At 48.7% G+C, this 18,202-nt stretch overlaps 1 protein-coding gene across 1 annotated transcript in view; it reads right to left on the bottom strand.

The window, feature by feature from the left end:
• LOC123766585 (phosphoribosylformylglycinamidine synthase) overlaps positions 1-18,202 on the bottom strand; it is a 452,541-nt gene that overhangs the window by 258,569 nt on the left and 175,770 nt on the right. The window contains exons 10-12 of the mRNA XM_069302853.1: positions 11,678-11,785; positions 3,943-4,016; positions 628-781 (exon numbers count right to left, since the gene is read on the bottom strand). Of these exons, the coding sequence (XP_069158954.1) occupies positions 628-781; positions 3,943-4,016; positions 11,678-11,785 (336 nt within the window). The remainder of the gene's footprint in view (positions 1-627; positions 782-3,942; positions 4,017-11,677; positions 11,786-18,202) is intronic.

The raw sequence follows: 18,202 nt of genomic DNA, 5'->3' as shown, positions 1-18,202 counted from the left end.
CAGAAAGAACAAGTTGATAATTGACCAGGACAGACCAAAACTTTGTTTTCTCTGCATCTTCTGGTGTGTGGTTTAGTCATTATTATTTAATACAGTACCATCTAAAGCAAATGCTGTTTTGATGTAGGAAATTTATAATGACCTTAAAATAAATGTAACATTCCACATTTAAAGCTTTTCCATGTTAGTTTTAGTACAGGAACAATTTGTAGATAAATGTTCAATGTTCATGTATCACAAAGTGATAAACACAAGTGTGTCAAACCCATCCTTCTTTTTGGATAGTACTGTTTGTAACTATGTGGATCATCATACATATATAAACGTACTGAACAATTATATGATAGAATTAGGTACTACTCGCTTTATAGTCTAGAAAAAATTAAGTTAAAAACTAAACTTAAATATTCCTAGGCCTAGGATGGTTAGGTTTTATTAGCAACAAATTCAAAACCTTTCCCCATTTGTCCAAATATAGTACAGTACTAATAAATTCTACTTTCCAATTGTCTATTATGTCAATACATGTACAATGGTCCATATTGTTACTATAAGTACCATCTAAACAGAAGGGTGAGCCGAGTGTGTTCAGTGTACTGAACTGATTGCACCAATATGTAGCCTTACCATTACCACCAGCACCCTGATCATGTATAGCCAAGATGGGGTTACACTCCATCTCCAAGCAGCCACGAATTAACCTGTTCATCTTCTGTTCCATCTCTGCATCACCACGTTGCACTGCACCCAGGTCCCGTGCAGCTTCGTTGTCACCTTGTACCTGCAATTTGCAGTATTCTTCTTTGTAACATTTACCCAATCAGATTCATTTTGTACCTCAACTGGCAAAGATTGATGCTGGCAATTTCCAGTAATTAGCGTCACTAATGAAGATGGTGTGCAAGTTGGTTTCGGTTTGCCGAATAACCCACTAATCTCAAACCAACAATTTCTACTGTTTAACCCTTAACCCTCAAACCGTGATATCATATAAATGATATCAGTGACAAAACCGAAACCGCGCACATCATTTATATATGATTTCGTGTCTAGCGCTATAATTTAAACTCCCCGCCTGGGATAGGGGCAGCTATAGTACAGCCACGACCGAAAGTTGCCAGATGCCACCAAGAAAAAAAATCCAGGCCAACATTCTTGGGTGTTACAACGTCAGTATTGAGCAAGCCACCAAGGCTGGCGCACGCAGCACGAGCTCACAGCACCGCTGTTCAGCTTGTGACCACAGCATCGCCTACAAATACCATAATATATATGATACTGCTATTATTTAGCAGTGATAGTATTACTGAAGCCCCCTGACTGTGATAAAACTGACCAGGATTCTGATAATAGCAGGATTGTGGTGATATTTAGCGCTGTGCTCCATGGAGGGAGGCGTAAGGCTGTGCGAGGGAGGGTTGTGGCGTCGTCTTCTGACTGTGTGTGGCCACCATTTATTGACTGCACTCACCATACCAGCTTAGTGGTTCGATATGGTGAACACAAATGTAGATACTTATATATAACGTGTGTATAGAGTGTGATAACAGCGAGAGGAGTAGGTTGGGAGCCGCCATTTTGGTGAGGGAGGAGCGTCGTCTGCACGTCTTGGCATGGTGTTTACTGATGGCCACTATGGTCTTTGGGCACCATACCAGCTTATTTGTTCAGGTATGGTGAATAAAACAGGTAGATACTTATATATAATGTGTATATAGCGTAATAACACCACAAACAATATTGTTGAAGGACAAATATTAGTGCGTCTGGCCTTGAGGGCGGCCGCCGATCAGCTGACTGTGTGAGTAGCTACGTCTTTGTGGCCTTTACTCACCATACAAGCTTAGATGTACAGTTATGGTGAACAAAACATGTAAATACGTATATATAACGTCTGTGTATAGTGAATAAATACAGAAAAAGTATTGTAGGAGGTGAATGAGGGTGAGTGAGGTGGTGTTGAGGGAGGGAGTGGCAGTGAGTGGCTCGCTGGTGTTTGGCGGTCACTCCTCGTTGCTTTTTGACTCACAAGACCAACTTAGTAGTTCGTTATGGTGTACAAAACATGCAAATACTTATATATAACCTGTGTATATAGTGTAACAACAGCAAAACTATTTGTTTATTGTTTTATGAACATAATAATTGAATCACTAATATGCACACCATAATTTTGAGTACAGCGATGGTTGACACATTTTATAATATAAATATACCACAATTCACTGTATGGAATAATATTACTACAAAAAAACTAAGAAAAAATCAGAGACATTGAAATAATTAGGTAATAATATATTTGTGGCAACTGCCGTCTGACAGCTCGGGCGGAGTAAACCTCATCTGGCGAAGGCTCTGCCAACGCCCCTTTTTTGCCACACTTCCCTACCCTATTGCGGCTAAAATATGCCACCTACGATTTTTTTGTTATTTTTTCCGTGATCAGGGAACAAAAATGAACACTTCTATAAGACGAAAGAATTTTTTGGAATTTTTTTTTTTTTGTTGCGCCTGTGGGTGTGAATTCCATTTGGGCCCCTAGCGGTTTGAGGGTTAACATGCTAGGCGCATAATATCCTTTCTTCCCCACAGGCGCATGTAATTTTGAAAAAAAAAAAAAAAATATTTTTTCTTCCTAACCTGTTAATTTGTGTTCACTGATCATGGGAAAAATAATAAAAAAATTGTAAGTGGCATATATTGCCCTCTATAGGGCGGGGAAGTCTGGCAAAAAATAGTTGCTGACTCAGTGTGCGTCCCAGGCGGTCTGTTGCTCACCAGCTGTCAGGCCGGAGTTGCCACAAAGAGATAATTACCTAATTACTTCAATGCCTCTGATTGATTTTTCATAGTTTTTTTGCTGTAATATTATTCAATAGTGTGTAGTTTGATATATTTATATAATAAAATGAGTGAATCATTGCTGTACTCAAAAATATGGTGTGCATATTGTTGATTCAATTATGTTCATCAATCAGTGAACAAATACTTTGTCGGTTATTACACTATAAGCACAGGTTATATATAAGTATCTGCATGTTTTTTTCACCATAACGAACCACTAAGTAGCTATTATCAGTCAAAGAGTAACGAGGAGTGACCGCCGTGTACCAGCCAGCCACTCCCGCCCTTCCTCAAGTCATCTGACTCACCCACATTCTCCTCCCACAATAATGTTTTTGCTATAATTCACTATATACAGGCGTTATATATAAGTATCTACATGTTTTGTTCACCATAACTGTACATCTAAGCTTGTATGGTGAGTAAAGGCACAAAGATGTAGGACCTCACACAATTTATGTGTGGTGATCCCCGTGTATAACACCCAGGAGTTTGGCCTACGATTTTTTTTTTAAATGGCGTCTGTTTACAAGAGCCCTGATGAAGGTGTGGTGATCCCCGTGTATCCGAGGGCCGTTTAAATCTTGCGTAGTACTCCAACAAGTCATATGACGTGATGCGCACTTTAAGGGTTAATCCAGAGGTTCCCAAATGTTTCTTTTAATCCCCAACCTTCTGGATTCGGTTGCTGGGCTGCAGAGGAATGGATGGGAATATTTTCTTTCAAGTAATGGAATAAAAACAAGCAGTAAATGGATACTTTGAAGTTTGTCAACTCTTGTGGGATTGCATCCTAGTGAAGATCAATAGTTTGACCTTGGGGAGGGGGACTTCGATATTAGCCTGAAGTACGTACATTACACAAGCTTCCTGGTCTGACAAGAATTATGATCAGAAGGTCTCGCAGCCAGCAACCACCAGGGAAATCCTACAAATTCCCAGGCAGCAAAACTGCCCACTTTGGGATTCACTGGTCTAATAGAAGTCATTTATGTTAACATAGCATAATGAAAGTAGGCAAGTGTCATACCCTTCATACCAGAACATTTTTCCCCGAGGTCAATACATTTGGCTCTCCTTAAAAAGTAATAATCTTACCTGAACTGAAGATGCAGCTCCACCGCCCACACCGATCCTGTACACTGGTCCTCCGACCTTCACCACGCGTTGACCTGAGTAAAATATGCTTCTAGTTAATTCTACAATTCAGTTTTCTTCAAGACATCTTGAGCAAGAACATTTTTTAAACTTTGGAACCAACATTTCAGCACAACAACAGAGACAATATGATACAAGGAATCACTTTGTACAGTGTTTACTAAACAGGCAAACTGAAGGAGAACAGGAGAAATAACATGAAGTTTGGATTACATGATGCAATAGGATTCCTTCAGTAAGTACTTTAGAAGGACAAGAAAAATTAAATGGAGTACACTGCACCCAAGTGCTCAGAGGCCACAAAATACTACAGTTTCTCCTCACTTGAACGAACTATATGGGGCGAAGCCGATTCGTTCCAGTGCGGAATTCGTTCCATCCCTATATTATATATATATAATATATAATATATATATATTATATATATAATATATAATATATATATATATATATTATATATTATATTATATAATATATATCTATATAATATATATATAATATATATATATATTATATATATATATATAATATATATAATATATATATTATATATATATAATATATATATATAATATATATATATATGTCGTATCTAGTAGCCAGAACGCACTTCTCAGCCTACTATGCAAGGCCCGATTTGCCTAATAAGCCAAGTTTTCATGAATTGTTTTTCGACTACCTAACCTACCTAACCTAACCTAACATTTTCTGCCACCTAACCTAACCTAACCTATTAAGATAGGTTAGGTTAGGTTAGGTAGGGTTGGTTAGGTTCGGTCATATATCTACGGTAATTTTAACTCCAATAACAAAAAATTGACCTCATACATAATGAAATGGGTAGCTTTATCATTTCATAAGAAAAAAATTAGAGAAAATATATTAATTCATGAAAACTTGGCTTATTAGGCAAATCGGGCCTTGCATAGTAGGCTGAGAAGTGTGTTCTGGCTACTAGGTACGACATATATATATACAGTATATATATATACATGCAGTATATATATATATATATATATATATATATATATATATATATATATATATATATATATATATATATATATATATATATATATATATATATATATATATATATATATATATATATATATATATATATATATATATATATATATATATATAAATATATATATATATATATATATACACTGTCACACACTATATACATTCACCATCAACATCCTCAGAACACCGCGAGTGTGAGCAGCCAGCACCTCCTTCACTCCATCTTACTTGCCAACATTCCTCCTCCTCCCAGCATACTGCTATTGTTTTTATTACACTATTTATACTGTTATATATACCTATCTACATGTTTTATTTACCAGAATTATGCAAGTAAGCCGATGAATTGTGTCCAAACAGTACAGTGGCCACCATACACTGCATGAGAAATCACACAGCACACAGCAGGCGACGCTACGATTACAACGTCACCTTCCTCACCAAAATAGCTCCTCTGAACATACTATACACACACACTGTATGTACCCATGTACATGTGTGTTCCCCGTAGCAAACCACGAAGCTAGTGTGGTGAGCAAAACAAGAGTGGCTGCCACACAGTGAGGCTGTGTGGCAGAATCTCAATTCTCTCCAATTGAGATATACTTGTGGTCAACTATGAATAATTGACCACAACTATATTTTGAAAAGGAACCTAAAAAGTCGTTTGAAGATTCCAAGATGGACGAAATAATGCTGTGGTGCTGTGGCTAGCTCTGTGAACATCGTGAATAGCACTGAATCACTGATATTTGAACATTGTACCCTGGTCATTATCACACTCAGGCTCTTCTATAATACTATCATGGCTAAATAATACAGATTATATGTATATTTTTACATTATTAGGCGATGCTGTGGTCACACGCTGAACAGCAGTGCTGTGAGCCCATGCTGCGTGCGCCAGCCTTGGTTGCTCACTCAGTACTGTGGGTCTCTGTGGGTACTGTGGGTGGAGGGGGAGCCCCAGGCGATCAAGGTAGGGGAGGGGGAGCCCCAGGCGATCAAGGTAGGGGAGGGGGAGCCCCAGGCGATCAAGGTAGGGGAGGGGGAGCCCCAGGCGATCAAGGTAGGGGAGGGGGAGCCCCAGGTGATCAAGGTAGGGGAGGGGGAGCCCCAGGCGATCAAGGTAGGGGAGGGGGAGCCCCAGGCGATCAAGGTAGGGGAGGGGGAGCCCCAGGCGATCAAGGTAGGGGAGGGGGAGCCCCAGGCGATCAAGGTAGGGGAGGGGGAGCCCCAGGCGATCAAGGTAGGGGAGGGGGAGCCCCAGGCGATCAAGGTAGGGGAGGGGGAGCCCCAGGCGATCAAGGTAGGGGAGGGGGAGCCCCAGGCGATCAAGGTAGGGGAGGGGGAGCCCCAGGCGATCAAGGTAGGGGAGGGGGAGCCCCAGGCGATCAAGGTAGGGGAGGGGGAGCCCCAGGCGATCAAGGTAGGGGAGGGGGAGCCCCAGGCGATCAAGGTAGGGGAGGGGGAGCCCCAGGCGATCAAGGTAGGGGAGGGGGAGCCCCAGGCGATCAAGGTAGGGGAGGGGGAGCCCCAGGCGATCAAGGTAGGGGAGGGGGAGCCCCAGGCGATCAAGGTAGGGGAGGGGGAGCCCCAGGCGATCAAGGTAGGGGAGGGGGAGCCCCAGGCGATCAAGGTAGGGGAGGGGGAGCCCCAGGCGATCAAGGTAGGGGAGGGGGAGCCCCAGGCGATCAAGGTAGGGGAGGGGGAGCCCCAGGCGATCAAGGTAGGGGAGGGGGAGCCCCAGGCGATCAAGGTAGGGGAGGGGGAGCCCCAGGCGATCAAGGTAGGGGAGGGGGAGCCCCAGGCGATCAAGGTAGGGGAGGGGGAGCCCCAGGCGATCAAGGTAGGGGAGGGGGAGCCCCAGGCGATCAAGGTAGGGGAGGGGGAGCCCCAGGCGATCAAGGTAGGGGAGGGGGAGCCCCAGGCGATCAAGGTAGGGGAGGGGGAGCCCCAGGCGATCAAGGTAGGGGAGGGGGAGCCCCAGGCGATCAAGGTAGGGGAGGGGGAGCCCCAGGCGATCAAGGTAGGGGAGGGGGAGCCCCAGGCGATCAAGGTAGGGGAGGGGGAGCCCCAGGCGATCAAGGTAGGGGAGGGGGAGCCCCAGGCGATCAAGGTAGGGGAGGGGGAGCCCCAGGCGATCAAGGTAGGGGAGGGGGAGCCCCAGGCGATCAAGGTAGGGGAGGGGGAGCCCCAGGCGATCAAGGTAGGGGAGGGGGAGCCCCAGGCGATCAAGGTAGGGGAGGGGGAGCCCCAGGCGATCAAGGTAGGGGAGGGGGAGCCCCAGGCGATCAAGGTAGGGGAGGGGGAGCCCCAGGCGATCAAGGTAGGGGAGGGGGAGCCCCAGGCGATCAAGGTAGGGGAGGGGGAGCCCCAGGCGATCAAGGTAGGGGAGGGGGAGCCCCAGGCGATCAAGGTAGGGGAGGGGGAGCCCCAGGCGATCAAGGTAGGGGAGGGGGAGCCCCAGGCGATCAAGGTAGGGGAGGGGGAGCCCCAGGCGATCAAGGTAGGGGAGGGGGAGCCCCAGGCGATCAAGGTAGGGGAGGGGGAGCCCCAGGCGATCAAGGTAGGGGAGGGGGAGCCCCAGGCGATCAAGGTAGGGGAGGGGGAGCCCCAGGCGATCAAGGTAGGGGAGGGGGAGCCCCAGGCGATCAAGGTAGGGTAGGGGGAGCCCCAGGCGATCAAGGTAGGGTAGGGGGAGCCCCAGGCGATCAGGGTAGGGTAGGGGGAGCCCCAGGCGATCAGGGTAGGGGGAGCCCCAGGCGATCAGGGTAGGGGGAGCCCCTGGCGATCAGGGTAGGGGGAGCCCCTGGCGATCAGGGTAGGGGGAGCCCCTGGCGATCAGGGTAGGGGGAGCCCCTGGCGATCAGGGTAGGGGGAGCCCCTGGCGATCAGGGGAGGGGGAGCCCCTGGCGATCAGGGGAGGGGGAGCCCCTGGCGATCAGGGGAGGGGGAGCCCCTGGCGATCAGGGGAGGGGGAGCCCCTGGCGATCAGGGGAGGGGGAGCCCCTGGCGATCAGGGGAGGGGGAGCCCCTGGCGATCAGGGGAGGGGGAGCCCCTGGCGATCAGGGGAGGGGGAGCCCCTGGCGATCAGGGGAGGGGGAGCCCCTGGCGATCAGGGGAGGGGGAGCCCCTGGCGATCAGGGGAGGGGGAGCCCCTGGCGATCAGGGGAGGGGGAGCCCCTGGCGATCAGGGGAGGGGGAGCCCCTGGCGATCAGGGGAGGGGGAGCCCCTGGCGATCAGGGGAGGGGGAGCCCCTGGCGATCAGGGGAGGGGGAGCCCCTGGCGATCAGGGGAGGGGGAGCCCCTGGCGATCAGGGGAGGGGGAGCCCCTGGCGATCAGGGGAGGGGGAGCCCCTGGCGATCAGGGGAGGGGGAGCCCCTGGCGATCAGGGGAGGGGGAGCCCCTGGCGATCAGGGGAGGGGGAGCCCCTGGCGATCAGGGGAGGGGGAGCCCCTGGCGATCAGGGGAGGGGGAGCCCCTGGCGATCAGGGGAGGGGGAGCCCCTGGCGATCAGGGGAGGGGGAGCCCCTGGCGATCAGGGGAGGGGGAGCCCCTGGCGATCAGGGGAGGGGGAGCCCCTGGCGATCAGGGGAGGGGGAGCCCCTGGCGATCAGGGGAGGGGGAGCCCCTGGCGATCAGGGGAGGGGGAGCCCCTGGCGATCAGGGGAGGGGGAGCCCCTGGCGATCAGGGGAGGGGGAGCCCCTGGCGATCAGGGGAGGGGGAGCCCCTGGCGATCAGGGGAGGGGGAGCCCCTGGCGATCAGGGGAGGGGGAGCCCCTGGCGATCAAGGTGGGGGAGCCCCTGGCGATCAAGGTGGGGGAGCCCCTGGCGATCAACGTGGGGGAGCCCCTGGCGATCAAGGTGGGGGAGCCCCTGGCGATCAAGGTGGGGGAGCCCCTGGCGATCAAGGTGGGGGAGCCCCTGGCGATCAAGGTGGGGGAGCCCCTGGCGATCAAGGTGGGGGAGCCCCTGGCGATCAAGGTGGGGGAGCCCCTGGCGATCAAGGTGGGGGAGCCCCTGGCGATCAAGGTGGGGGAGCCCCTGGCGATCAAGGTGGGGGAGCCCCTGGCGATCAAGGTGGGGGAGGGGGAGCCCCTGGCGATCAAGGTGGGGGAGGGGGAGCCCCTGGCGATCAAGGTGGGGGAGGGGGAGCCCCTGGCGATCAAGGTGGGGGAGGGGGAGCCCCTGGCGATCAAGGTGGGGGAGGGGGAGCCCCTGGCGATCAAGGTGGGGGAGGGGGAGCCCCTGGCGATCAAGGTGGGGGAGGGGGAGCCCCTGGCGATCAAGGTGGGGGAGGGGGAGCCCCTGGCGATCAAGGTGGGGGAGGGGGAGCCCCTGGCGATCAAGGTGGGGGAGGGGGAGCCCCTGGCGATCAAGGTGGGGGAGGGGGAGCCCCTGGCGATCAAGGTGGGGGAGGGGGAGCCCCTGGCGATCAAGGTGGGGGAGGGGGAGCCCCTGGCGATCAAGGTGGGGGAGGGGGAGCCCCTGGCGATCAAGGTGGGGGAGGGGGAGCCCCTGGCGATCAAGGTGGGGGAGGGGGAGCCCCTGGCGATCAAGGTGGGGGAGGGGGAGCCCCTGGCGATCAAGGTGGGGGAGGGGGAGCCCCTGGCGATCAAGGTGGGGGAGGGGGAGCCCCTGGCGATCAAGGTGGGGGAGGGGGAGCCCCTGGCGATCAAGGTGGGGGAGGGGGAGCCCCTGGCGATCAAGGTGGGGGAGGGGGAGCCCCTGGCGATCAAGGTGGGGGAGGGGGAGCCCCTGGCGATCAAGGTGGGGGAGGGGGAGCCCCTGGCGATCAAGGTGGGGGAGGGGGAGCCCCTGGCGATCAAGATGGGGGAGGGGGAGCCCCTGGTAATCAAGGTGGGGGGGGGGAGCCCCTGGTAATCAAGGTGGGGGGGGGAGCCCCTGGTAATCAAGGTGGGGGGGGAGCCCCTGGTAATCAAGGTGGGGGGGAGCCCCTGGTGATCAAGGTAGGGGAGGGGGAGCCCCTGGTGATCAAGGTAGAGGGGGAACCCCTGGTGATCAAAGTAGGAGGGGAGCCCCTGGTGATCAAGGTAGGGGGGGAGCCCCTGGTGATCAAGGTGGGGGGAGGAGCCCCTGGTGATCAAGGTAGGCGGGGAGCCCCTGGTGATCAAGGTAGGGGGGGGAGCCCCTGGTGATCAAGGTAGGGGGGGGAGCCCCTGGTGATCAAGGTAGGGGGGGAGCCCCTGGTGATCAAGGTAGGGGGGGAGCCCCTGGTGATCAAGGTAGGGGGGGGAGCCCCTGGTGATCAAGGTAGGGGGGGGAGCCCCTGGTGATCAAGGTAGGGGGGGAGCCCCTGGTGATCAAGGTAGGGGGGGAGCCCCTGGTGATCAAGGTAGGGGGGGAGCCCCTGGTGATCAAGGTAGGGGGGGAGCCCCTGGTGATCAAGGTAGGGGGGGAGCCCCTGGTGATCAAGGTAGGGGGGGAGCCCCTGGTGATCAAGGTAGGGGGGGAGCCCCTGGTGATCAAGGTAGGGGGGGAGCCCCTGGTGATCAAGGTAGGGGGGGAGCCCCTGGTGATCAAAGTGGGGGGGAGGAGCCCCTGGTGATCAAGGTGGGGGGGAGGAGCCCCTGGTGATCAAGGTGGGGGGGAGGAGCCCCTGGTGATCAAGGTGGGGGGGTGGAGCCCCTGGTGATCAAGGTGGGGGGAGGAGCCCCTGGTGATCATGGTGGGGGGGGAGCCCCTGGTGATCAAGGGGGGAGCCCCTGGTGATCAAGGGGGGAGCCCCTGGTGATCAAGGGGGGAGCCCCTGGTGATCAAGGGGGGAGCCCCTGGTGATCAAGGGGGGAGCCCCTGGTGATCAAGGGGGGAGCCCCTGGTGATCAAGGGGGGAGCCCCTGGTGATCAAGGGGGGAGCCCCTGGTGATCAAGGGGGGAGCCCCTGGTGATCAAGGGGGGAGCCCCTGGTGATCAAGGGGGGAGCCCCTGGTGATCAAGGGGGGAGCCCCTGGTGATCAAGGGGGGAGCCCCTGGTGATCAAGATGGGAAAAAATCAGTACAACTCATGACTAATTATTGAAGCAAATATTGTGCCCCCCCCAAGTGCTTTACTTTGATTAAGAACCAAGCTGATTTAACATGTATGTAGCATTAGTGGTGGACACTGTTGTCCCGAGTTGTGATACTTGTACTGTTGTAAAAGTATTTACTGAACAAAAGTAAGAGAAAATTTGAGTAGGCCTAAACAGTATGAAGAATGTGATGTGCCATTGTTCATTTATTACTTCAAATACATTTATCGGATACATATTTAAGGAGTCATGTGTAAAAATGCCAAGAAAAAAAAAAAAGGACAATAGGCATGCTAATTATGAGGGGAGGAGAGTTGGAGACAGGGAAGGGAAAAAACAAAAAGTCCCACCACACTACATGCAAAACATGCTTACCTCCATCCTCTCACAATCCTTGACCAACTTGACCACCACCACCAGACATACTGCTCACCAACCACTCTTCTTGCTGTTCAATTGGTCACCATAGCAAAACCATGTCAGAGTTTTATATATATATTTTGCATACATCACTTAGGTTGTAGTTCGAAGGTTAAATCTTAATTTTTGTTCTACTCCCCATCTCACCTAACAGCACTTCTACTGAACATTCTTAAATGTGGTTTACCTTTCTTGGGAGGCAGTTTAGCAACCATGTCAGCATCCAGAGTACCCAGTCCACCGCTGAACATTATGGGCTTAATCCACTCCCGTCTCTCTGCCTCCGAGTCCTTACCTGAAAATTTATTTTAGTTTTAAATTTTATACAGTGAAAATTTTTTGGTGGGCTAGTATATTATTGATTAAGTGGCATCTCGTTACACAGTGTAATTGCTTTCTATGCAAGGCCCCCTCAATAGTACCTTTGTGGTTCTGATAAAAGTACCAGAACTGCTTTGCTGAAAGGTAACAATTAAAATAATTGACTGAAAGGGATGAGGACACAAGTTGTCCAATAAATACCCTGTTGCCAAAACCCTAATGTTTGTAATAAGGCAAATAGGACACGGAGTTATTTATCAAAGCGTTAGTTAATAAGACACCTGAGGATTATTCTTCAGCTATCTTCAGCTCTGGTTAGGTCCCCTTTTAGATTACTCAGTTCAGTTTCAGTCACCATACTATAGAATGGATATAAATTCACTAGAATGAGTTCAGCGTTGGATGACGAAGTTAATCCCCAAAATTAGAAACCTGTCTTATGAAGAAAGTGACAAAGCTTAAATTACATTTGCTAGAAAGGCAAAGAATTTGGGTATTAAATATGGTATATATTAAAACTGCACAACACGTTATATGAAGTGTTGGAGTACTATGCAAGATTTAAATAGCCCGCAGATACACAAGGTTCACCTCACCATCAGGGCTCTTGTAAACAGACGCCATTTTTTTTTTTTTTAAATCGTGGACCACATTCCCGGGTGTAAGGTCCTCAGTACTGAGGGAGCCACCAAGGCTGGTGCACATAGCATGAGATCACAACACTGCTGTTCAGCTTGTGACCACAGCATCACCATAAAATGCCATGATATATATGTACATGCTATTATTTAGCGATGATAGTATTACAGAAGACCCCTGACTGATAAAAATGACCAGGATTGTTGTGATAATTAGTGCTGTAGTGGGAGGAGTAATCTTGGTGGGGAGGGAGGTAGCATTGTCTGCCGACTCTGACCACATTTTACTGTCTGGACTTGCTATACCAGCTTAGTTGTTCGCTATGGTGAATAAAACATGCAGATACTTATATATATATAACGTCTGTATATAGTGAATAAAAGCAAAAACAGTATGGTAGGAGGAGGATGTGGGCGAGTGAGGAGTCATTGAGGGAGTGGAGGTGAGAGAGAGGCTGGCAGATGTGGTGGCCACACCCCACTGCTTTTTGACTTGCAATATCAATATAGTGGTTCGTTATGGTGAACAAAACGTGCAGATACATATATATAATCTGTGTATATAGTGTAATAACCGAAAAGTATTTGTTTATTGTTTTATGAACACAATAATTGAATCAATAATATGCACACCATAATTTTGAATACAGCGATGATTCACACATTTTATATCACACTACACACTATTTAATAATATGGATTTGTGGAACCAATTACAGCATAACATAATAGAAGTAGGTTCCCTTGATTGTTTTATGCACAAGTTAGACAATCATAAAAATGAAACTGGGTGGATATAAATAGGAGCTGTATCGTATGGGCCAATAGGCCTTCTGTAGTTACCTTCATTCTTATGTTCTTAACCACTGCACAGCCATGCCTTTACATAGTGCCTTTGACACTCCCGTAGTGTGCCGAAAATAAATCTGTTCCCCCAAAAAATTCTCTTCTAATATAGTTAACCCCTAACTGCTCTTGCAATTACAGTATAGCCTGCAACACACCCAGGCACAAAAAAATAACAAAAAAAATATAAATGTTTTGTCTTATAAAAGTGTTCATTTGTGTTCCCTGAGCACAGGAAAAAATAATAATCAAAAGACGTAGGTAGCAGGCGTGGTAGACGTGGGGGGCCTCGTAGCCTGGTGGATAGCGCGCAGGACTCTTAATTCTGTGGTGCGGGTTCGATTCCCGCACGAAGCAGAAACAAATGGGTAAAGTTTCTTTCACCCTGAATGCCCCTGTTACCTAGCAGTAAATAGGTACCTGGGAGTTAGTCAGCTGTCACGGGCTGCTTCCTGGGGGTGGAGGCCTGGTCGAGGACCGGGCCGCGGGGACACTAAAAAGCCCCGAAATCATCTCAAGATAACCTCAAGATAGCATATTTTGGCCACCATAAGCTGGTATGGAGAGTCCAAACAAGACTGGCTGCCCCACACACAGTCAGCTGACGCTACTTCGATCCCTCCCTAACCAAAAGTACTTCCCCCCACAATATTATGCACAGTGCTAATTATCACCACAATCCTGCTATTATTAGAATCCCGGTTACTAAATCCTGTAAAATAGTAATTTTCCACAAGTTTATTTTATATAGGAACATGAGAAGTCATTTGAAAATTCCTAGATGGACGAAATAATTGCAGTGTGTTGTGGCTAGCGCTGGGAACTTTTGAACAGCATTGATTCAATGATATCTGAACATTGCAGTTTTTATCACAGTCAGGCTCTTCTGTAATACTATCATGGCTAAATAATACCAGTTACATATATTTTTTTACATTTTAGGCAATGCTGTGGTCACAAGCTGAACAGCAGTGTTGTTACCTGGTTGATGGGGTTCTGGGAGTTCTTCTACTCCCCAAGCCCAGCCCGAGGCCAGACTTTCTCCATGGCCGGTCTGGCCAGGCCAGACCGAGCAGTCTCCGTGGCGCAGTGGTAAGACACTCGCCTGGCGTTTCGCAAGCGCCTTGCCTTGGGTTCGAATCCTGGCCGGGGAAGATTGACTGGGCGCCAATCCTTAACTGTAGCCTCTGTTCACCCAGCAGTGAATGGGTACGTGGTTGTTAAACGATTCGGCGGTGTCGTATCCGGGGAAATTAGGGTTAAGGACCTGCCCGAAACGCTACGCGTACTAGTGGCTTTACAAGAATGTATGTAGAACTTGACTTGTGAGAGTTTGGTCCACCAGGCTGTTGCTTGGAGCGGCCCGCAGGCCCACATACCTACCACAGCCCGGTTGGTCTGGCACTCCTTGCAGGAAACAATCACGTTTCCTCTTGAAGATGTCCACGGTTGTTCCTGTAATATTTCTGATGCTCGCTGGTAGGACGTTGAACAACCATGGACCTCTGATGTTCCTACAGTGTTCTCTGTGCCCATGGCACCTCTGCTCTTCACTGGTTCTATTCTGCATTTTCTTCCATGTCGTTCACTCCAGTACCTTGTTATTTTACTGTACAGATTTGGGACCTGTCCCTCCAGTATTTTCCATGTGTATATTATTTGGTATCTCTCTTGTCTCCTTTCTAGTGAGTACATTTGGAGAGCTTTGAGACGATCCCAATAATTTAGGTGCTTTATCTCGTCTATGCGTGCCGTATATGTTCTCTGTATTCCCTCTATTTCAGCAATCTCTCCTGCTCTGAAGGGGAAAGTGAGTACTGAGCAGTACTCAAGACGGGACAACACAAGGGACTTGAAGAGTACAACCATTGTGATGGGATCCCTGGATTTGAAAGTTCTCATAATCCACCCTATCATTTTTCTGGCTGTCGCAATATTTGCTTGGTTATGCTCCTTAAACGTTAGGTCGTCAGACATTATTACAGTGGTACCTTGGAATGAGTGTGTCCTTGTATGCGAGTTTTTCGGAATACGAGCAGGATTTTCTCGGAAAATATGTCTCGGAACGCGAGGGTTACCTTGGGACGTGAGTTTGTTGATACGCGAACAGGCCGACCTAGCTCGTGGTGGTTCGGCGATCGTCGCCCCTCCGCCCCTCAGTTTACCATTGTCTTGCGCCCAGTGACTACCCCACATCAATTCTTCTCGTGGATTTTCAGTGTTTTGTTGGATTTTTGGTGATTTGACTTAAACAATGTTATTATATATCTCACCATGGGTCCCAAGAAAGCCAGTGGTAAGGATAAAGGCCAGAAAGCCCATGTAAGGATGACAATAGAGGAGAAACAAGAGGTCATTTGGAAGCATGAGAACGGTACACGTGTTGTTGAACTTTGTAGGCAGTACAACAAAGCCACATCAACAATATGCACTATACTTCAGAAGAAAAATGAGATTATGAGTGCTAAAGTGGGAAAAGGAGTCAGAACAATAACGAAACAAAGACCACAAATACTTGAAGTGGAAAAGTTGTTATTAATTTGGATACACGATAATTGTGACGAAACAGGACTGTTTTGGAAAAGAATGCCTAAGAGGACATATATTACCAAGGAGGAAAAATCCTTGCCCGGACACAAGCCTATGAGAGATAGGTTTGCGCTTGTGCTGTGTTCAAATGCGAGTGGCGATTTGAAAATTAAACCCTTGCTAGTGTATCATTCTGAAAATCCAAGGGTTTTCAAACAATATAAAGTGCAGAAAACCCATTTGTTTGTGATGTGGAAGGCTAATAAAAAAGCATGGGTGACTAGGCTTATTTTTTCGGAGTGGGTGAATGAAGTGCTGTGCCCTGCCATAGAAAAATATCTGCAGGAGAAACATTTGCCACTCAAATCCGTGCTTCTCCTCGACAATGCTCCTGCTCATCCTCCAGGCTTGGAAGATGATTTGTTGCCCAGATACAATAAATTCCTCACAGTTAAATTCCTTCCTCCTAACACCACTCCTCTAATTCAGCCTATGGACCAGAAAATCATAGCAAATTTTAAGAAACTTTATGAAAGGGCACTTTTCCGGAAATGTTTTGAAGTGACTGAAGCCACAAACCTCACCCTCAAAGAGTTCTGGAAACAGCATTTTAACATTTGTAGTGCTTTAAAACTCGTTGACAAAGCCTGGCAAGAAGTGACTCAAAGAACCCTGATCTCAGGCTGGAGAAAATTGTGGCCTGAATGTGTGAGAGAACTAGACTTTGAGGGGTTTGAGCCTCTTAAATGATGCGCCTATTGTTGAGAAAATTGTTAGTCTAGGCCAGCAAATGGGCTTGGAATTTGATGGTGATGATGTGGAGGAGTTAGTGGAAGAACACAACGAAGAACTGACCACCGAAGAACTCCAAGCCCTTCAACAGGAACAGCAAGACAACTGCAGCGGATGATTCTACAGTGGAGGAGAAAATAAAGTGGAGGAGAAAAGTGGAGGAGGAAAATCATCAGTAGTTTCAAAGCATTATATGACAGTGCTGGGTAGACGGGACACCACGAGCGTAGCTCTCATCCTGTAACTACACTTAAGTAATTACAAGAGGAACCAAAACCCTCATGCTCATGTGATTTTACCTCACATTAACGTAGCACCCGTACTTTGCGTAAACGGGCTTCAGCTCCTGGTTCACGGTGTGCAATGATTCCTCTCCATGGTACCGCTGTGTCTTGCAGGACACCAGGTGTACTTGTGTGGAGGGATGGTGACGATTTTATTCCATTAACACTTTCGTGCACCCCGCCCGCCACCCCTCAACTGTGCGATATGGGACCCAGGGTGTCATGGGAGCGCGCGCAAATTCTGAAAAGTGTATACTCTCCAACTTTGTCACCTTAATTCTCGTCCTACGAGATTAAATTTTGTATCATTGTGTTCGCAATAGAATTCTCTACAGCACTAAATGCATATAAACTCCAAAAGCCCGGCTAATTACCCGCAGCAAACAGAGAAAGTGCGAACGAGTTACCCAGGAGCACGCAAACACGATAAAATGTTTTCACTATTTTCACTCTGGTCACCTCAATTTTCGTCCTAGGTCTTTCATTTTGGTCTCAATGGGTTTGCAATAGAATTCTCTATAGGAACATTAGCATATAAAATAAAATACCTGGTCACGCTCCAACCGCCGACGAGTTGAAGACGGGCCACGCGTTAGCCGCAAGTGAGCGCTCAGATGCCTTCCAGCTACACTCCCAATTCCTACCCTTTTCAAGCTTTTCTTTCGCAATTTTCTTCCTGGAAGGGCCTTGTTCATGATCACTATCCATCGTGGAGTAAGCGTAGATAGTTTCTAAAGCCGCAGTAAGAAATATAGCCACGGCAAAATAGCCGAAATGTTCACACGTTTGAGATGCGAGGGGAGGCAACATTGGTCACAACAGTGGAGCGAAAACAATGGGCCCACGGCGTGTGCCAAGCCGCTTGAGGGCCACGAGGCTCAACAAAGAAAATGGGAAGACATCGGCGCGCATTTTAAAACCAGTCCCAAAAAAATCTGATAAAAACCTGATTTTTGCCATTATTTAAAGTGGATGACGCAATGCTGCGTCATGCCCGGGCGAAAGTGTTAATATCTGCCTTTATTGTCAAAGACAGGATTACAGACCTTTTCCCCGATACTGGTGAGAACATGTGTGAAATTGATTATTTTAAAGCATTTTATAATGAACCGCTCATGGAATATACTGTACACCAAATGAACCTTCATGCGGCTCACCTCATTGGAAGAGAGATGACAATTTTCACGATTGAAGCATTGGAAAAACACTACTATAGGTGAAATGTATGATATTTTGGCACTATGTATGTTGATGGAACACTCTGTAAAACATGCTATCTCAGATTACTGGAGCCAAGACCAG

Source organism: Procambarus clarkii, chromosome 5 (assembly GCF_040958095.1).
Source record: "Procambarus clarkii isolate CNS0578487 chromosome 5, FALCON_Pclarkii_2.0, whole genome shotgun sequence".
Taxonomy (NCBI): Eukaryota; Metazoa; Arthropoda; class Malacostraca; order Decapoda; family Cambaridae; genus Procambarus; species Procambarus clarkii.
This window is presented reverse-complemented; position numbering and strand designations above follow the sequence as displayed.